The sequence below is a fragment of the Acanthochromis polyacanthus genome, chromosome 20 (genome assembly GCF_021347895.1).
Source record: "Acanthochromis polyacanthus isolate Apoly-LR-REF ecotype Palm Island chromosome 20, KAUST_Apoly_ChrSc, whole genome shotgun sequence".
Classification (NCBI taxonomy): domain Eukaryota; kingdom Metazoa; phylum Chordata; class Actinopteri; family Pomacentridae; genus Acanthochromis; species Acanthochromis polyacanthus.
In genome coordinates, this window is record NC_067132.1 from 19,973,534 (window position 1) to 19,995,415 (window position 21,882).

General features: G+C 41.1%; 2 protein-coding genes across 2 annotated transcripts; both read left to right on the forward strand.

The window, feature by feature from the left end:
* Nucleotides 1–3,914: 3,914 nt before the first annotated feature.
* LOC110972696 (solute carrier family 22 member 13-like) lies at nt 3,915–11,619 on the forward strand. The gene is made up of 10 exons (XM_051940378.1): nt 3,915–4,317; nt 4,453–4,556; nt 7,970–8,124; nt 8,694–8,865; nt 10,046–10,166; nt 10,261–10,355; nt 10,447–10,661; nt 10,785–10,893; nt 10,971–11,165; nt 11,285–11,619. The coding sequence occupies exons 1-10, from the start codon at nt 3,943–3,945 to the stop codon at nt 11,346–11,348; spliced, it is 1,605 nt and encodes a 534-aa protein (XP_051796338.1). The 5' UTR covers nt 3,915–3,942; the 3' UTR covers nt 11,349–11,619.
* A 2,899-nt stretch (nt 11,620–14,518) lies between these two features.
* Nucleotides 14,519–19,176, forward strand: LOC110947742 (solute carrier family 22 member 13-like). The gene is made up of 10 exons (XM_051940757.1): nt 14,519–14,893; nt 15,032–15,135; nt 15,497–15,651; nt 15,756–15,927; nt 16,063–16,183; nt 16,278–16,372; nt 16,487–16,701; nt 16,804–16,912; nt 16,990–17,184; nt 18,745–19,176. Exons 1-10 carry the CDS (start codon nt 14,519–14,521, stop codon nt 18,812–18,814), a joined length of 1,611 nt encoding a protein of 536 aa, XP_051796717.1. The 3' UTR covers nt 18,815–19,176.
* Nucleotides 19,177–21,882: the final 2,706 nt, after the last annotated feature.

The following is a 21,882-nucleotide window of genomic DNA, read 5'->3' on the forward strand; positions in this document are numbered from 1 at the left end:
CTACACGTGAATAAATTACCATATTAATTAGCCATGTGCACATTGTTTGAGTGGAGTGAATACAGTAGCAATGAATTACCATACTAAGTAGTATGTGCGCTGTAGTCTATGCTATGTAGACTTAAAACTCCGAAGTGATTTTTATTTTTTTTATTGGTGAAATTTTTACTGGGGCACTGCAGATCAATACTGGGGCACGTGCCCCAGTGAAATCTGTCTGGCAACGGCTGCCTGGTGCCACACTCTAACCAGCTAATTCACTCAAAACACCTGCACAATCATGGGGAAGACTGCTGATCTGACAGTTGTCCAAAAGACGACCACTGACACCTTGCACAAGGAAGGAGGGCGAGACACAAAAGGTCATTGCTAAAGAGGCTGGATACACAAAGAGACATACACGTGGGATTTATTTGTACGAATTTTGTACTTTTTGACAGGTTAAAAATAATCAAATGCTGGCCAGAATTACCACACACATCAGAACTCCTCAAGAATTTCATATTATAGAGGAATTGCACATGTGTGTCAAAATGGCTCCATAGTACCACCTGGAAAATTTCAAACATTTAATACGATCAGTACATGTCACCTACAGTTATGAAATTTGATACACATATGTAACTCATCAAGATGCACAAAAATGTAATTGACACCCATGCCCAAAATCCAACAGGGAGGCGGCCATTTTGAATTATGTGTCATATTTTCGACAATTTTTGGTCATTTTTAACCATTTTCAAAAGCTATATACTCAAACAGGATAACATCGAGAGAGCTGAAATTTGGCCAGGATGGACAGCAGGCATGGGTGATCAAAAGTTATCAAAATGCTCCGCAGAAGTCTGGGGGCGTGGAAATGGCGACCCCTGGAAATTTACAATAGACCCTGTGCACTTCAAAATGCTAACTTCCGGGTTCTGACCGGGAGGGCTTACAAGTTCTTCCGGAGGCTATTTCGCAGCATGGATAACATGGAATCAAAAAAGAAAACACTGTTTTCTCGGCAAAACAAAAAATCAGATTTCAGGGTCAATATGGGAGGTACTGTAGTGTACCATTATGTTCGGCTTCTGGTGTTTATAACGGTTCTATAAGCCTTCACCGTTTTCCAAAAGACCAGCTCAGTGGATTGCCAAAATTAGACGAAAAAAAATGTTTCACACTGAGGCTGAGCTGAGGATCGGGAATATTAGTGCATAGTCACTGATCAAACAGCAAATATCTGATAAACTATAACAACAATCCGTGCACTCTTCAATCATTTGTTATTCCATTTTGACACCTAATCAAATATAGAGGAAATCCAAGCATTTATTTGTCATTTTGTTCAAACAAAACTACAAATATAAAATGTCTTGCTGAACTCGACTAACCCTTTAAGCTGCAATCAATTCCAGCCATTTTCAGTACAAAAAATCGCTAACATTCTATTTGTAAATCAAAATATGACGAGAAATACAGGGAATATTGGACGCGCATCGCGAGGTGCATTTCCTTGAAAACGACCTATTCGTGGAGTATATACTGACTTCAAGACAAGTTTTGGACAAAATATGTTACTGGCTTGTTTAGTCTGGATGTCCAAGGTTGGATTATGGCCGTTTTTTGTGGAATATTTTCATCCGTGTGTAATAATGAACCCGGAAATGTGAGTCGCACCGTGTACGTTGAAGCCGTGTACAGAGAACGGATGGATGGATATTTGTTGTTTGTCGGACAAATGTGTTTATATTACCCGCTGTGGTAATCACATCTGAAAGTGGTTTATACTGGCGGATTCATGAGAATCTAAGCTTTCCATCGGCGTATAGTGTTTGTATAATTGCGTTTGCAGTTTCAGACATTTAGCAAATTGCTTATGCAGATCTCAAAGTGTACCGCAGATGGGACGCTGAAGCGCAACTGAAGCGCAACGGGCTAAGTACCAAAGACTAAAGTGTAAAGTGGATTCTAGTAGCTAACTTAGCAAAAAATAGTAATGTATAAATACGAGAAAATAAAATGATAAGGTACATGTTTGGCAAGCCCTACAGTTAAGCTAGCGCTAGTTATGTAGGATGCGATGCCACTTACCTTCAAAGTTATATATGTATTGGGATATATAAAATTTGAATCCCTTTTCCCGTTTGCTTTGAGGAGCTGACGAAAAATCATCAACGAGACCATAAACATCGTCAACAGAAATTTTAGGCAAGTTGCCTAGGCATCTGGAAAAGTAAAGTGTACTGCTGGCTTCTTCCATTTTGACAGCGCTGTAAGCAGGACCGGAAGTAACTGTAGCACCCGGAGTTTTTCAACTGGAACTAGCACATGCTATCATGCACAGGGTGCATTCACCATGAAACGATAAATGCAGTGTAACTGCCCTGAACATGCTCCGATCTGCATCAAACTTTACATGTATGATCAGAGTCCTGCCCTGATGATATTCACATGTACATATACAGCCATAGTCATAGCGCCACCTGGTGGATGGAAGGAAATGCTCTATAACTAGCCTGTACATGCTCCGATCTGCCTGAAATTTTACATGTGTGATCAGAGTCCAGCCCTCATCACATCCATAGGATGACATACACTCTCAGTCGCAGCGCCACGTGGTGGACATGCGTGGATTCGCCGACCAGCAAGGATGTGAGAACCAATCCAACGCTGCTTGCAGCTTTATTTTTGAAATTGTGTTTCTACAGGTTTCTCCCAGAATCAGCTTGGTGGCTGATGGCAAATGGCAGGAAGGAAGAAGCACGAAAGGAGCTCCAGCGAGCAGCCAGGATCAATGGGAGGAAACTACCAGAAGACCTGCTAGACCAGGTGATCAGTAACAAACACACTTTGACTTAGACAAAATACATTAAACCTCTCCATGCAGTGGATGTTTTCTAAAAGTTTCTTTTTACTTTATCAGTTAAATGTGGAGCATATATCTGAAAGAAGAAACATGTTTGACATCTTCAAAATACCGTATCTGAGAAAATATACTCTAATAATGGGCTCCATCTGGTGAGATGATGTTCATGCCACTGTCCTTAATATCTGCAGTGCAAACATTTATCACAGTTTTCTTGTTTTTGAGAAGAAGTGAAACTCAAAACCTCTCTTGGTCTCTGAGTTTAGGTTTGAAGTAGGTCTTCTTCTGTACTATGGACTGACCCTGAATGTTGGCAGTTTTGGCTTGAATATCTACCACACACAGTTTATTTTTTCTCTAGTTGAAATGCCTGCAAATATTTGCAGTTTGTTTTCTAATTCAATACTTTGAAAGGAGACTATGTGAAGCGTGTTTCCTGTATCTTGCAAGCTTTGAACATGCTTTTGTTGTCTAAAAAATATTACAGAGAGGTGAATTTTTCAATTTTCTAACTGATATATCCATATTTATGCTTGTGTTAAATCTTTTTTCCCAATCAGATCTTCCTGTGGTGGTAACAGTCATTGCTCTGGTGGGGAAATTTGCTGTCTCTGCTTCTTTCAGCACAGCCTACGTTTATGCAGCAGAATTATACCCGACTGTTTTAAGGTAATGCCAAATATGCTGTAATACATAACAAAACCCTCTCAGTCATCATGTGATTCTTGATTGTGTGTCCTTGCAGGCAGACTAGTGTAGGTCTGAACTCCATGTGCGCTCGTGTTGTTGGCTGATAAGTGTACAAAAGCAACACACAGTGATTTTGCAGAAGAAAATCTTTTTAAAAAGTAATGCCACTATCTTTGTCAGTATACATTTTTTAGTTTCAACTATCTCACATTTTATTGTCATTCCAAGTTTAGTGACTACTATTGTCCTTAATATATGAGTTGAAGGTGCATATCATAAAACATGCAATGGCACCCAGTTAAACATTAATCAACCAGACAAATTTAAGTGACCTAATCTCAATGTCTCTGCTCATGCTGCACTTTGATTCGGAGTCACTGTGAACTGAGCCACACATCACTATGAGGAACTTCGGACAGATCCTGAAGGAAATTGGGGAGTTTGGTTTGTTTCAGAAGCGTTTACTTTTTGCATTATGCGCCCTCAATGTTTTTCCGTCTCTTGATGTGATTGGTCAGGTGTATACTGGCCGGAGCTTCCCACATCACTGCAACACTGACTGGATCTTGGAGCGTGGACCCAACCTGACAGAGGAGAGACAAAAGAATCTCACCATCCCAGTGAACGAGGATGGAAGCTTTGAAAGCTGTAAAATGTTCACACCTGTGGACTGGGATTTGGAAGACATTGAAAAGTATGGGATTAACACCACAACAAAATGCACAGATGGATGGGACTATGAGACCGGACCAGGTGATTCCACTGTTCTGACAGAGGTAAACAAAGAAAAGGATCATTTTCTATGCTCCCTGCTGGCCTGTTGATTGAGACCACTGCTTAAAATCGATTTCACTGTGTGTTGGGTTAAATAATCATTGCCCTTTTTGTGTTTCCATTGTTGCTGTTTTCAGTTTGATGCGGTTTGTGACAAGAATGGTTTGATTGCGGTATCACAGTCCATGTCCATGGCAGGAATTCTTGTTGGAGCTTTGGTGTATGGGACGATTTCTGACAGGTAATACATCCCTTCTTCTGTCACAAGTTTTTTTTTAAAAATTTTACTTCTTATTACTGAAGAGTTGTTAAAGGTTGATACAGTCAGTCAGTGAAGATTAAGATGATTATAACAACCCTCAACGTTGCTGTATGGAAAACAACAAGGCGATAGTGACTGTTAAAGGGTTAATATTATTCTGCGACTTTATGTGACTTTATGAAATCTCCATGGTTTTGCATTTTCACAAACATAACAGCAGTTTTGCTAATCATAAACTGTGCATTAAATAATCTTCAGTCTCTGTATGACAATGTAATTCATTCATTTTTACCTGTCAGTGGTTTTAATGCTGTGGCTTTAAAATAAAGTTATTGCCTACCATGAACATACACAGTTGTAAAGACTGTATCTATCATGGCAGTCTTAAGCTTACAATGATTCTTTTAACTTTCAATTTTCTATAATGGAATTACTGAAACAAATATGTACTTGTCACAAAAGCAATCATGCATTTTGGTTCTTTCATTGATTAATTCTAGATTTGGTCATATGACCAAAATCTGCTGAGTGAAAAGTATACATTGCATCTTCAATTATCAGCTTTGGAAATGCTGAAAGCTAGTTAATCAAATCAAATTTTCTTAGTGACATGGCCTCCTCGTCAGTGAAGCTGCTGACTTCTCTGACGCAATTTATGTCGGGCCCATTTATTACACTTGTTAAATTCTGCCACAAACATGATGGTGGGGAAGTCTATGGAGCTCAGCACACATCTGAAAAAGCCAAACATTGCCTTAAACAAGTCTGAAAAGTGACTCCAGAAGTGACGCCTTAGTATCTGACTTCTGTTTGCTGCTGATCACGTGGACAAAGAAAAGGCTCTTTGAAGGAAAGTTTCTGTGGTCGGATGAAACAAAAATTGAGCTGTTTGACCACAATGACCAGAAATATGTTTGGAGGAGAAAAGAACAACACTAAACCTACCATAAAGCATGGTGGTGGCAGTATCATGCTCTGGGACTGTATTACTGCCAGTGAAATTGGTGCTTTACACCAAGTACACTACTCACAATAAGTTTGAGATATTGTGATTTACATGAGTGCTTTTCCTACTTGGTCTGAATTTTAATGAAATAAGTAATAGTTCTCTTTGATAGTACTATTAATGAATGAGAAGAAGCACAATTTTCATTACTGCAGTATTTATTACCCCAACAATTTAGACAATAACAAAGATGGCCCCAAATAACCAAAATTGACAAAGTCAATAGCAGGTGTTTCCACCATTTGCCGCAATGACAGCTTGGCAGCGACATCTCATGCTCCTAACTAGCCTCATGATGTTGTTCTCAGGCAGTGTGTTCCACTCCTCCGCAAGTGCTACATGCAGTTCTGCCAGGTCACGTGGGGGTGGGATACGAGCATCCAGTCGCTGTTTTAGCTGGTCCCTGACGCACTCTGTGGGGTTCAGGTCAGGGGACATTGCTGGCTGTACCATATGAGGCATTTGGACTTCCTGAAGTGGAGCTGTGACAATTCTGGCACAATGTGTTGAAGCATTATCATCCATGAACAGAAAGTTGGGGGTGTGCTGGCGGAATTGAGAGATAATGATGGGTTCTATGATGTCTCTAAGGTAAGAACATGCAGTGACTGAGCCATCTACAATCACCAAATCTGTTTTGCGCTGACTGGTGATGTCTGCCCAGACTGTTGCACCTCCTTCACCAAAGCCAACCTTGGGGACCATGTTGACCTCGGTGTATCGCTCACCTTGCCTTCTCCAGCAATGCTGACGACCATCATTTCTGTGCAAGGTGACCCAACACTCATCAGTGAACAGGACAGTAGACCACTGCTGCATTGTCCAGGTCACATGGTCTTGTGCTCACTGCAAACGGTCACGGCGGTGTCTTGTTGTTAGTGGAGTCACCTGCAACGGTCGTCTGGCATTCAAGCCAAAGCGGTAGAGTTGGTTCCGAATGGTTTGTCTGGAAACCCTAGTACCCCTCACTTCTTGTAAACAGGCCTGCAGCTGTGTGGCAGTTGCATAACGGTGTCTGAGTGCATAGGTCCTTTGGTAGTGGTCATCACTGTGGTCCTTCGCTCGTGGGGGCTCCACTCCTGGGTCTGTCACCAACACTGCCAGTACTTCTGTGTCTTGCTGCAAGTCTGCTGATGACACTTTCAGACACACCGAGTTCACGAGCAACATCTGACTGCCTGCTACAACCTGAAGGCGCACGATGGCCAGGTGGTGCTGCTCATCTGTTGAGTGACGTCGTGTGTTCATGGCTGCTTGAATGATGAACTGGGAATAAGTGACTGACAATGTCAGCTTTTTATACCCCCAGAATGTTGAAATTGATGCCACATTGAAAAAGGTTGTCTTTTTTTATTTTTTGGTGTTGGACTCAATATGTAAGGCACTCTGTACGCAGTGACACATTATGTGGAAAACACAAAATGAGGTGTGTCTAGCACCCTAATATGACTGCCTCCCTATCCCCAAAATCACTGAAGTGAAACAAAAGCCTTATGTATGAAATCTACTGAGGGGCTCACGATATCCCTAACTTATTGTGAGTAGTGTATATGGGACAATGAAGACGGAGGATTACCTCCAGACTCTTCAGGAAAACCTAAATCATCAGCCAGATGGTAGGGTCTTGGAGGCAAACACAGAGCAATCAAAGGAAGACGTAAAAGCTTCTAAGTATTATATATATATATATGTATATGTATATGCAACCCGGTCTCACGGGGATTCGTGAAACTGTCACGTAAGTTTTAGTTTCGGTTTCGTGCGCACCAACACGATTTCGTCATGTTTTTCGTGCCGCTCACCACGAAATGTTTTTCGCTGTGGTAATCACATCTGAAAGTGGTTTATACCGGCGGATTCATGACGATCTAAGCTGTCCATCGGCGTATACTGCTTGTGTGATCGCGTTTGCGGCCGCCGGCCGCCGGACATTCTTGAAATTCCTATGCAAATTGGTAAGTGTACCACCGGCTTATGGTTAGGTTATGGTTATGGTTATGGTTAGGGTTATGTTTAGGAACGATGTCATGCAAAATATAGCGTTGGATTCGCCACGGTTTTACATTAAAAATATAATATACACATTCTTTTGAAATACGTTCTGAGTGGCACGAAAAGTCCGCCGTTTAAAATACATTGGTGTGCATTTCGTGGTGAGCGGCACGAAAAACATGACGAAATCGTGTTGGTGCGCACGAAACCGAAACTCAAACTTACGTGACAGTTTCACGAATCCTCGTGAGATCGGGCTGGTATATGTATATGTATATATATATATATATATATATATAATTTACAGAAATACGTAAACTTTTGTTGACAACTGTGTGTTGAGTCCATCAAAAGAACAATATATGTTTGTAATTCTATTGTCCCCTCTGAATAGGTTTGGCCGACGATTTGCCATCCTCCTTGCAATTTCCCTCCTGTTGGTGTTTGGTGTGGCCACTGCTTTCTCACCAAACATCTATGTTTACATGGTTTTCAAGTTTTTTTGTGGGACTTCAAGTGTTGCTATGACAATGAACTTATCAGTGCTGGGTAAGTCCACTCCTTTTATCATTTATGTCTTTGATATTTGTTTGTCTTTTTTTGTCTTGTTATTTTTTGTTACTTTTTTGTTCTAAGGGTTACACAGCCATTTATTCATATCTCACAGTGCCTAACCAATAATGCTTCTGCATGAATGCCAAAGTCATCTGAAAACTTAAATATATCCGACATGGTAAGATATTATGAAAGTGATGGACAAGTGAATTAATAATAAGTACATAAAGATCTTTTGTTAATCATAAACCTAATCAAACCAGCTCCCCAATGTGAGACATATTTGCCACTTTTCACTCATTTTCAAATCAACTTCACATGGAATAAATTCATAATGTCCTACTAAAGGGAATCATACTCCCAAGTTTTTACTTTTCAGATAAATATGCATGGAACATAGAAAAAAACACAAGAGGGCTCCCATGGACTACAACAATTACTATATAACTGCAATGTCCACCACTGAATTGCTCCCAGAGAAGTGCTGCTGCATTGCATACTCCAGTCTCCTGGTCTGGTTTTCTGTTTCTGTATTGTGTGACCAACTCTCTTCTGTTTTACAGCTGTGGAATGGACCGATCCTTCAAAGTCTGCTCTTTGTACAATGGTCATCTTATGTTTCTCCAGTACTGGACGGATGTTATTGTCTGGCATTGCCTATTTGATCCACAACTGGCGAATCCTACAGCTGGTACTCTTCAGCCCTCTTGTCATTCTCCTTGGAGCCCATTACTGGTAAGAATCAGAATCACAGAAGCGTTTTCTGCCAGGTGAGTTCAATCCGGTAATGTCCTTCAGGTGGGTCAAGACTGATCTCTCAAAGGACTTCATGACCACAGATGTCATAGTGACAAGTCTTTAGTCATTCAGTCCCGTGATCTTGGGTTTCCTGGGGACTGGGATGATGGTGGAACATTTGAAACAGGAAGGAACTTCGCACTGCTGCATTGATCTATTGAAGATCTGAATGAAGACAGGTGACAGTTGGTCTGCACAGGCTTTCAGGTAGGCAGGTGAGACTCTGTCTGCGCCAGCTGCCTTCCTGGTCTTTTGTTTCCTGAAGAGTTGACGTCTTCTTCACGGATCTTGATTGCAGGTTGAGCGTCAGTAGGGATTAGGGGTAGGGCTGCAGGAGGTGTTGATGGCTGTGTGGGGAGATGGTTGGTGTAGGGTGTGAAGTCTGTGTCGAACCTGCAGTAGAACTGGTTCGGGTCTTCAGCCAGTTGTTGGCTCCCTACAGAGGTGGGGGGTGGAGGCTTGTAGTTAGTGATGATCTTCAGGCCTTTCCACACAAATGCAGGGCTGTTTGCTTCTCCAAATAGTTCTTCTTAGCTGCTCTGATGTCCTCTGTCAGTGTGTTGCTGGCCTGGTTGAACAACAGTTTGTCCCCACTCCTGTAGGCCTCTTCATTGGCCTGATGAAGCCATCTCAGTTTTGCAGTGAACCATTGTTTGTTATGATTAAATACTAAATGGGTCCTGGTGGGAACACACGAGTCCTCACAGAAGCTGATGTATGGATGTCACAGCATTGGTCAGCTCATCCAGGTTGTTATTAGCAGCTTCAAAGGCACTCCAATCCTTGCAGTCAAAGCAGGTTTGCAGGTCAAGCTCTGCTTCTTTGGTCCATCTCTTCATTGTTTTCACCACAGGCTTAACAATTTTCAGTGTCTGTCTGTAGGCTGGGATGAGATGAACAAGGCAGTGATCGGAGAGCCCAACAGTTGCTTTGGGAACTGAATGATATTCTTCCTTAACAGCGGTGTAGCTTGTTATCCTCTGACTGTTCCTAGGACCTCTTCATAATTCCATAACCTTTTCAGATGTTATTCAAATGATAAATGTCAAATAAGTGCCACAGAAGCTGTGGTTTTAACGACTGAATCATTCTTTGTTTTGAAATTGTGTTTCCACAGGTTTCTCCCAGAATCAGCTCGGTGGCTCTTGACACATGGCAGAAAGGAGAAAGCACAAAAGGAGCTTCAGCGAGCAGCCAGGATCAATGGGAGGAAACTACCAGAAGACCTGCTAGACCAGGTGATCAGCATCAAACACACTTTGACTTAGACAAGATACATTAAACCTCTTCATGCAGTGGATGTTTTCTCAAAGTTTCCTTTTCCTTATTCAGGTAAAATTGGAGCGTACATCTGAAAGAAGAAACATGTTTGACATCTTCAAAATACAGTATCTGAGAAAATATACTCTAATAATGGGCTTCATTTGGTGAGATGATGTTCATGCCACTGTCCTTAATATCTGATGATGCTGTTTGTGAGAAGTGAAACTCAAAGCCTCTCTTGGTCTCTGATTTCAGGTTTGCAGTAAGTCTTCTGTTTTATGGACTGAGTCTGAATGTTGGCAGGTTTGGCTTGAATATCTACCTCACACAGTTCATATTTGCTGTTGTTGAAATTCCTGCAAATATTGGCAGTTTGTTTCTAATTCAACACTTTGGAAGGAGAATATGTGAAGCGTGTTTTCTGTTCTTTGGGGGTACTGCTTGCCTTGTGATCCTCGCTGTCCCAAAAGGTATCTTGCAAACTTTGAACATATTTTCATTATTGAAAAAATATTACAAAGAGGTGAATTTTTCAATTTTCTAACTGATATATCAATCTTTATGTTTGTGTTAAATCTTTTTCCCCCAATCAGATCTTCCTGTGGTAGTAACAGTCATCGCTGTGGTGGGGAAATTTGCTGTCACTGCTTCTTTCAGCACAGCCTACGTTTATGCAGCAGAATTATACCCGACTGTTTTAAGGTAATGCCAAATATGCTGTAATGCATATGTAAAACCCTCTAAGTCCTCATGTGATTCTTGATTATGCATCCTTGCAGACAGAATGGTGTCGGTCTGAACTCCATGTGCGCTCGTGTTGCCGGCATCCTCGCTCCACTGATCTGGCTGCTGGAGGTTTATCATTACACCATTCCCATGCTGATATACGGCATCATTCCCATTGCTGCTGGTGGTTTGTGTTTGCTGTTGCCTGAAACCCTCAATAATGAACTTCAGGACCACACTGAGCTAAAGTGAGATGAGTATATCTACTGCAATCCAAAAATTTTTTATAAATATATGCATGCAATGTTTTGTCTACATAATACAGTAATTGTAGTAACTGTGTTCCTTTTTCTGTTTTTTCATTTAGAAAACCAGAGAATAAACCAATGGGGGAAAGTACCTGTGCTGAAAGCCTAATGAAGCACCAATGACTGTATTTGAACAGTAACCGAAACCATATTCAGACAATTCAAGTGTAAAAAGCTTTCATCCACACACCTTTTCGTGTCCGAAATAAATTCAAGTGTTACTTTCCTAACCCTCACAAATGCACTCTCAAAACTCAAGACAGAGCAGGGAAGTTTCATAGGTGCTTTTTCAGAACAGTTTGGTGATAATGCAGGAAAACAGGTCCAAGAGGGCATGTCTGACTGCATGTATTTATTGCTGGCTTCTCTGTGCATAAATGTATTTTCTGTTGAACATGTGATTTCTGCTTCTTTTTTTTTTAATCTGTTAAAAATCTGTTTTATTTCTGTAATTGTTACATATTTGTTGACAGTTGGTATTTGTGTGAATGTATTTATACATATTAAAAGTCCTTCAGTCATGAACAAAAATCTACACACACTTAGAAAGAATATTTATACAATGGCAGTCATTATGAGATTCCAGTCACTATGATAAGTCTTAATTTTCTGTGATGGAATCATTGAAACTCGTGTCTTTATCACAAAAAAGCAAACAAAAACAAAACAATCATGTATTTTAGCTCTTTCATAGACTTACTACAGTTCACTTGTAAAAATGACAAAAATCTGTTGGGACAACAATATACATACAGCAGTTCTAATATTACGTTAAACTTTCCCTCTGCCATTTTATCCTCAATTACACGCTTTTAGTAACCATCCGCAAGTTTCTGGTTGTTTCTTCGACCACTCCTCTTGACAGAATTAGTACAGTTAAACTAAATTTATTGGCTCTCTGACACAGACTTGTGTCAGAAAGTCCACAGGTTCTTGGTGGGGTTTAAGTGAGGACTTTGGGGAGGACAGTGTAGAGCCTTAATTATAGCAATTTTTGCCACTTTTTATGTGTGTTTGGGGTCATTGTCATGTTGAGACACCCAACTGTGTCCAAAACTCAACCTTCTGATTGATCATTTAAAATTTTCCTGAAGAATGTGGAGGTAATCCCCCTTCTTCACTATTCTATTTACTTTGTGTAAAGCACCAATTCCCCCAGCAGCAAAACAGCCCCACAGCATGCTACTGCCACCACCATGCATGACAGTCGGTTTGGTATTCTTGGGTACCAGCCCAGGGCCTCATCTTCTGTCATCCTAACATATTGCTGGTCATTGTAGCCAAATAGGTCAGTTTTTGTTCCATTTGATCACTCAACTTTCCTCCAGAATTTGTTTTTAATCTCAGCGTAATTAATGTATCGAGCGGGCTCTTTTTTAAATATTCGCAGAGCAACGGTCAAATGTAATCAGTCAAAAGAAGGTCAGAGGCCATGCAACAAAGAAAATCTGATTAACACAACTATGTATGTATAATTTTGATCTAGCAGATTTTGTCATATTTCCAGAAGACCTGTAGCAAATCTATGAAATAACCAAAATGCATGATTGTTTTTCTGTGACAAAGATGCATGTGTTTCAATGATTCCATCACAGAAAAGTAAAAATTGGAAACTCGAGACTACCATGATATAGATGGTCTTTACAAATGCATGAAAAACTTTTTGTGCATGGCTGTATATGTACTGTATGTTCATGATTCACGTGTTTTCTCCTCTCAATAATCTTATGAGTGCTGTTTTTTTCCTGTCACCTTGCTGTTAGTCAGCTGCAAAGTATTGTAGGACAGAGTTAGTGGTTAATGTTTTATGTTCTATAACAGTTATGTGTATGTGTTGCTGAGTAAAGCCTGCTGATTGGTTATCCAGACTCACGGGAGCGCGCACAGAGATAAAAAGAGAGACCCTCTTATGAGTGTGTCAGTTAATGGTTGGATGTTGAACGGTACTCACGGCTTACACTGCATGGACATGCTAGCTCGCTGTCTGTGCCCGAGCCAGAGACCTCAAGCCGACCGAAAAGTGTTGTTGAAGCTTGTATTCCAGGCTGACGTTCAGTAAAGGCTGCAAACCAAGATTCCTTGTTGTGCGAAGTACTTTCCACCCACGCTCGTAGGATCACAAAGCATCAAAAAGTCCAAAGCGCAACAGTATTATTGAAAATAGCGGCATTCTGGCCTATTATAGCTCAGTCTAACTAACTGCATAAAGTTCATTTGTTCAACTTCCATCACACAGAAAATAGAAACACCTAGTTGGTAAACATAATGTAGGCTTTTTCTTGAGAGTGCCACTGTTGCTCCATTAAAATGTTCTTGTTGTGGAAGTCTGTGGTTCATGTTGCTAAAAAACAAATATTGCATTGCCTCCTGTATTGTACTGTGCTTCCTTTGTTCGTTATTACTGCTGATTGTTTTATTTGTTTGTAATTAACTCAGTTACTTTTGTGGCATTACAACATGAGTTGCTCAGTGCCAATGAATGTGAAAAGATGCAAAGTCATTGCAGCATATTAAAAGTTAACATTTCTTCAGATGTTAATATGATGCTACTTTGTGTTTAGTTACCTGGAAAAGAATATATATTTTTAAAACGCACAACAAACAAAAGATGGTACTTGTGGTATATGCAAAAGTTTGATCACTCTTTAACTTCAGTACTTAAGACTTAAACTGATCAGTGAGTTGCTACTATTTCAAGCAATGCTGACAGCAAACGGTTAGAGAAGGGTTGATTACTTCTGGTGTCATTAATGTTAGTTAACATAGGGACACGAGTTTGAGATGAACAAGCCTTTTAAATTATAACCTGTCTTTTCTTTATTGTCAGTGTTGCCAACAAAGAAACATTTGTGGCAAACCAATGCTCCCAAAAATGCCACTTCAAAATGGAGAATATCATTTGCATGAAGCCATTTTTTTAGTTTATCTGCTAGCAGTGGATTGAACATGATTGTGAATCTTTATTATACACCTGCTCCTGTTTAAGATGAATGGAAGTGTCCATGATCAACACACAGAGATTCTGCAAAAGGATTTCTTTGAAAAACATGATGTTTTTGCCATTGTCTTTGTCCATTCATTTTATTGTTGAGATGATCTCACATTTTTATTGTTGTTGCATGATTAGTGACTACTGTTGTTCTTAATATGAGAGGAAGGAACATTTAATAAGCCATGTAATTGCGCTTGGTTAAACATTAATCAACCAGATAGTTTGAAGTGATCTATTGTTAATGTCTCTGCTCATGCTGCACTTTGATTAGGAGTCACTGTGAACTGAGCCCCACATCGCTATGAGCAACTTCGGACAGATCCTGAAGGAGATTGGGGAGTTTGGGTTGTTTCAGAAATGCGTACTTATTGCGTTATGCATCCCCAACATTTATCCACCTATTGATGTGATTAGTCAGGTGTTTACCGGCCAGAGCTTCCCACATCACTGCAACACTGACTGGATCTTGGAGCGTGAACCCAACCTGACAGAGGAGAGACAAAAGACTCTCACCATCCCAGTGAACGAGGATGGAAGCTTTGAAAGCTGTAAAATGTTCACACCTGTGGATTGGCATTTGGAAGACATTGAAAAGTATGGGATTAGCACCACAACAAAATGCACAGATGGATGGGACTATGAGGCTGGACCAGGTGTTTCTACCATTGTGACAGAGGTAAACAAAGATAAAGATCTTTTGTTCATTTATATGCTCCCTGCAGACCACTGCTTGAAATCAGTTTCACTGCATTCACTGTGTGTTGGGTTGATCTGTTCATTGCCCTTTTTGTGTTTCCATTGTTGCTGTTTTCAGTTTGATGTGGTTTGTGACAAGAATGCTTTGATCGAGATATCACAGTCCATCTCCTTGGCAGGAATTCTTGTTGGAGCTTTGGTGTATGGGACAATTTCTGACAGGTAATACATCCCTTCTTCTGTCAAAAGGTTCAGAGATTTTGCCATCACAATAAGAAATAATTCTGATTAACATTACCCTCATAACAAGTAGTGTCCCAGCAGTAGGTTTAGTCATACAAACCTATGTTTGGTATTGAAACTTTGCTTTCACTCTGATTTAATGAAAAGCCCTGTACTGACATATACTGACTGACAAGAATTTTATTTTATGTCTGCATCTGCCAGTGAGTCATCCTTGTTAGAGTAATGCTTTACAAGATTTTCGTTTGTAATTTGCATACATCAGTAATTATGAATGAAATGTAAAGCACTCGAAACATCATCTGTCTCTATTTGTAATTCTAACGTCTTCTCTTTACAGGTTTGGACGACGAGTTGCCATCCTCCTTGCAGTTTTCACCCTTTTGGTGTTTGGTGTGGCCACTGCTTTCTCACCAAATGTCTATGTATATATAGTTTTTAAATTTGTCTGTGGGACCTCAAGCATTGTCATCATCATGATTACTTCAGTGTTAGGTAACTCCACTGTCTTCATTATTTATGATTATTGTATTGTTTTTTGTCTTGTTATAACTTATCTTTTTATGCTCAGTGACCATGAATTCTCATCTGTCTTACAGCTGTGGAATGGAGTGATCCTTCAAAGTCTGCTCTTTGCACAATTGTCATGGTAACGTGGACAAGCGTTGGGCAAATGTTGGTGTCTAGCATTGCTTATTTGTTGCACAACTGGAGAATCCTGCAGCTGGTGCTCTTCTGTCCTCTTGTCATTCTTCTTGCTGCCCTTTACTGGTAAGAACTCTCTAATGCCATAACCTTTACAGATCTTATTCAAATACTAAATGCCCCCCCAAAAATTAAAATTAAGAAATGAAGTGTTATTGTAATGACTGAATCATTCTTTATTTTGAAATTGTGTTTCCACAGGTTTCTCCCAGAATCAGCTCGGTGGCTCTTGGCACATGGCAGGAAGGAAGAAGCACGAAAGGAGCTCCAGCGAGCAGCCAGGATCAATGGGAGGAAACTACCAGAAGACCTGCTAGACCAGGTGATCAGCATCAAGCACACTTTGACTTAGACAAAATACATTAAACCTCTCCATGCAGTGGATGCTTTCTAAAAGTTTCCTTTTCCTTATTCAGGTAAATGTGGAGCGTATATCTGAAAGAAGAAACATGTCTGACATCTTCAAAATACAGTATCTGAGAAAATATAGTCTCATAATGGGCTTCATCTGGTGAGATGATGTTCATGCCACTGTCCTTAATATCTGCAGTGCAAACATTTGTTACAGTTTTCTTGTTTTTGAGAAGAAGTGAAACTCAAAGCCTCTCTTGGTCTCTGATTTCAGGTTTGCGGCAAGTCTTCTGTACTATGGACTGAGTCTGAATGTTGGCAGTTTTGGCTTGAATATCTACCTCACACAGTTTATTTTTGCTCTTGTTGAAATTCCTGCAAATATTGGCAGTTTGTTTCTAATTCAATACTTTGGTAGGAGAATATGTGAAGCGTCTTTTCTGTTCTTTGGGGGTACTGCTTGCCTTGCGGTCCTTGCTGTCCCAAAAGGTATCTTGCAAACTTTGAACATGTCTTTTGTTGTTTAAAAAATGAGGTGAATTTTTCAATTTTCCAACTGATATGTCCATCTTTATGTTTGTCTTAAATCAGATCTTCCTGTGGTAGTAACAGTCGTTGCTGTACTGGGGAAATTTGCTGCCACTGCTTCTTTCAGCACAGCCTACATTTATGCAGCAGAATTGTACCCGACTGTTTTAAGGTAATGCCAAATATGCTGTAATGCATATGTAAAGCCTTCTCAGTCATCATGTGATTCTTCATTGTGGGTCGTTGCAGGCAGAATGGTGTAGGTCTGAACTCCATGTGCGCTCGTGTTGCCAGCATCCTCGCTCCACTGATCAGGCTGCTGGAGGTTTATCATTACACCATTCCCATGCTGATATATGGCATCATCCCCATTGCTGCTGGTGGTTTCTGTTTGCTGCTGCCTGAGACCCTCAATGTTCAACTTCAGGACCACACTGAGCTAAAGTGAGCTGAAATTATCTACTCCCAATTGAAACATACACTCACTGGACATTTTATTAGATACACCTTGCTGGTAAAAAATTGAAACTCCTTGATTCAAGGCAGGATGGATCCTTTCGTGTTGTTTATGCCTAATTCTGACCCGATCATCTGAATCTTCTGTTGTCACATTTTGTTGAATCTGTGTGAATTGTAGCCTCAGTTTCCTGTCCTTAGTTGACAGGATTGGCACCTGGCGTGGTGTTCTGCTGCTGTAGCAAATCTTCTTCAAGGTTGGACATGTGCGTTCAGAGATGGTGTTCTGCTTTCCTTGGTTGCAATGAGTGTTTATTTGAGTTACTCTGTTGCCGTTCTATCTTCTCCAACCAGTCTGCCCATTCTCCTCTGACCTCTCACATCAACAAGAGGCATTTCCATCCACAAAACTGCCGCTCACTGGATATTTTCTCTTTTTCTGACCATTCCCTGTAAACCCTAGAGATGGTTGTATGTGAAAGTCCCAGTAGATCAACAGTTTGTGAAATATTTAGACCAGCCCGTCTGGCACCAACAACCATGCCACGTTTAAAGTCACTGTAAGGGGAACTTTGGTGTTTTTCAACCTGGGGTCTGTTTTCATATGTCATTTCATACATGTGAGTGATGGAGAAATGAATTTTCGACATAGCTCCAGTATTTAGCCAGGCAGTCAGCTAAGCAGCTCAGCTAGCAGCTCAGCTAGCAAAAAGTATGGGGCAAGTGCCCCCCTCCGTGTCAAAGTCCACCCTAACGTGCTTTTTTTCCCACACTGAACGGCTCGGATAGTCTCAACGAGTGTCCCACAACATACTAGAGATGAGAAGTGAACGAAAACCTCCACATTATCTGGCGATCGCTCTTTGTTGTGGTCTGTATCCAAAGCTCAGGATGCTAGAAAGCAAATCTCGTTCCGAAATTGCGCAACCGGTGTTTTGGCGCGAGCTATCGCGCGATTTCGAAATGAGATTTGCTTTCTAGCGTCCTGAGCTTTGGATACAGACCACAACAAAGAGCGATCGCCAGATAATGTGGAGGTTTTCGTTCACTTCTCATCTCTAGTATGTTGTGGGACACTCATTGAGACTATCCGAGCCGGTCAGTGTGGGGAAAAAAAGCACGTTGGGGTGGACTTTGACACAGGGGGGGGCTCTTCTTTTCGCTAGCTGAGCTGCTAGCTGAGCTGCCAAGCTGCCTGCCTGGCTAAATACTGGAGCTAATTTGAAAATTCATTTCTCCATCACTCACGTGTGTGAAATGACATATGAAAACAGACCCCAGGTTGAAAAAAAAACGAAGTTCCCCTTTAAATCTCCTTTCTTCCCCATTCTGATGCTTGGTTTGAACTTCAGCAAGCTGTCTTGACCACGTCTAACATGCCTCAATGCATTGAGTCACAGCCATGTGTTTGGCCGATTAGCTATTTGTGTTAACAAGCAATTGAACAGGTGTACCTAATAAAGTGGCCGGTGAGTGTTATGCATGTGACAGGAAATTAATAACCAAACATTTGCTTTGACTGTGTACCTTGTTCTGTTTTTAAAATAGAAAACCAGTGGATGGACCAATGGAGGACAGAGATCACGCTGAACAAGTCATTGAAGAGGACAGACTATAATTTGCACTTAAATTCTAATCTGACATTTGTCATCTCTTTCTTTCCTTATTGATCAACAAGCATGAAAGTCTTAAACAAAAACTTAACTGTAGCATATACTTAGTGGATGCTTAATTTTTTGATTTTTTTCATTAGATTTTACAAGTATTTTGCCAAAGATGAGTTTTAGTGCATCTGAAAGCATTACCAACATGCAATACATAAAAACAGTCATGACTGGTTACACCAAAGTTTGCTCATCCTCAGTTGAACCACTTTTCTACAGATAAACAGTACAAAAGGTCCAAGAGGTCACGTCTGACTTCAGTTTTATTGCTGACTTGTCTGTATTCTGCTGAACATGTGATTTATGTTTCTTTTTATGTATGTTCTTGTCGTTCAGCATTATGATGTCGCTTTTGTATGAAGCATGCAGTTCAAAGTGCTTTATAGATAAGTTACACAGTGTGAATGTCTGCTGCAGATTGAGCCACCTATTAATGTCAGAAACTAGACACTGAGGTTGTATTTTGTTTTGGGTTTTTTTTCTTGCCCTTTGTGGGGCTGCACAGTGGAGTAGTGGTTAGCACTTTCGCCTTGCAGCGAGAAGATCCCCGGTTCGTGTCCTGGCTTTCCCAGGATCTTTCTGCATGGCGTTTGCATGTTCTCCCTGTGCATGCATGGGTTTTCTTCAGGTACTCCGGCTTCCTCCCACAGTCTAAAAATATTCATCCATCCATTCTCTATACACCGCTTTATCCTCACTAGGGTCGCGGAGGGTGCTGGAGCCTATCCCAGCTGACTCGGGCGAAGGCAGGGGACACCCTGGACAGGTCGCCAGTCTGTCACAGGGCTACATGTACAGACAAACAAGCACACTCACATTCACACCAACGGGCAATTTAGAATAGTCAATTAACCTCAGCATGTGTTACAAACCCAGCTCATTTTGGGGAAAAGGGAAGTAACATAAAACCAGTTGTTAATGGTATTGAAGATATTTATTAACATAAGAATAATATCCTCCTCAAGGAGGATAAGCTCATGCAGAGCATTAAAGTCTTCTGCCTTACAAGCATTACACCATTTTTCAAAGAGGGTTCCGTTTTCCCTTGCAAACTCAACATAAGTTTGAGTGGGGGTCTTTTTGTGGTTCCTAAATTTTTGTCTGTATGCCTCCGGGACCAACTCATAAGCATGCAAGATTGACAATTTTACGCACTCATAATTTAAACTGACCTCTAGAGGAAGAGCGGCGACAGCTTCCTGGGCTTTATCATGAAGTTTACATTGTAACAGAAGTGGCCAGGCCTCAGAAGGCCAGTGAAGAGCGGACACAATGCGCTCAAACGCTGCAAAATAACTGTCCACTTCAACGATTCTAAATGGAGGAATGAGAGAAATATTTTTACCAATATCAAATTTCTCAGAAGTAGAGCTGGAGAAAGGGGGAGACATACCTGCATCTACAGATGCACTCGGTGCTGTGTTCAGCTGAGCCTGCAGCTCCAGCTGACGTAGGCGGTCTTCCTTGTCGGCCTCAGTTTCCAACCTGCGTATTTCCAGTCTCAGCTGATTCTGACAACTCTCGGCTTTTTCCCGGGCCTCCATCCGGAGTCTGGCCAACCGTACTTTCAGTCTGGCCCCGCCCAGAGAATCAGTGCTGGCTGAGGCGAAAGGATCATAGCGAGGCAAGGTAAACGGCGATTTAGGCCGCACACTCGCCTCACCAGGCTCCGTTTGAGCACGCTCAACTGGCTTCTCCTCCCCTGAAGGTCTGTGGCCACACGCCCCCTCAGACACAGGTGCACATACAGGTGATCCAGAAAGCACCGGCAACACAATCACCCCCAATTCAACCAACTTACTCATAATTAGAGCTTTCAAATCTTTCTTTAGAATTGATTTAGAAAAAGAGACGTTGAAATAGACAGCGATTTCAGCCAAATTATCCTTTCTAAGTTTGTTCATTTGATCAAGCAAAGGATTTGCCAAGAATCTTTCTAAATCAAATGAAGCCATATTTACTTACCAATTCACACACGCAAATTCGAAAATACATAATCTTACCCTTAATCAACAACAACCCATGTGTAGGGAGAGAAGCTGCGGACTGGCCCCCATTTATGTTACAAACCCAGCTCGTTTGTGGGAAAAGGGAAGTAACATTAGCCTAGCCACGCTCGACCCATGTTCTGAAGGCACAAGGGTCTAGGGCCGCTCGACAGGGAGGGAGGCGGGCTAAAAGGTTGTCTTTCAATTCACTCTGCAGCAATTGGGTAGGTATACAAACAATCAGCGCAACGAATAGGCAGACATAGTTCCTAGAGCGCCGGCGGATTGTGGCTAAGTCCCATTAGCTTCCCAACCAGCAGAGCCAACTGGTATATTAAGGATTTGCCATATCCCGTCGGCATAAGTCCAAATACGTCTTTCTTCTCAATGAAACACTTCAGTGCCGTCCTTTGTTTATCTTTCAAGTTGAATTTTAGCTTCAAATCTTTAAGGGCTGTGGCCAAAGCCGAGTCGAAAGATAACTGTTTATTGTGCGCCGGTTGTTTCTGTCAGAATCGTCGCGCCTCTGTCGTCACTTAGTTACGCCCGCCTTCTGACTCTACACTTCATGGTGATTGGTCCGGCCAGTTTTAGGAGCATCCAGCCTCGAGCCTTATGGAGGGTAACTAGACCCACCCTGGCAGAGAATTAAATTTGTTGCCGTGGGTTGTCTAGCGCGGCTAGGCTAAAGTAACATAAAACCAGTTGTTAATGGTATTGAAGATATTTATTAACAAAAGAATAAAATTGTGACAAACAAAAATAAAATGAGGCAATAGCTAAATGAGTGCTGGGAACTAAAATACAAAACGAAAACACAAAGAGACTCTAACCTAAAGTCTCACCCAAAAATAAATCCTAACAATCAAAATTAGCGTCTGTGTGAAATACAATGAACAAAAAAAACTAGTGCCTCCAAATGTACCGAATTTTATAATATCTAAAAAAGTTCAACTAAGCCGAGGCACACGAGCATGGCCGATTACAGTGGCAAGCTCCCGAGCTTCAGGCTTGCCGGCTTCTTATACTGATCC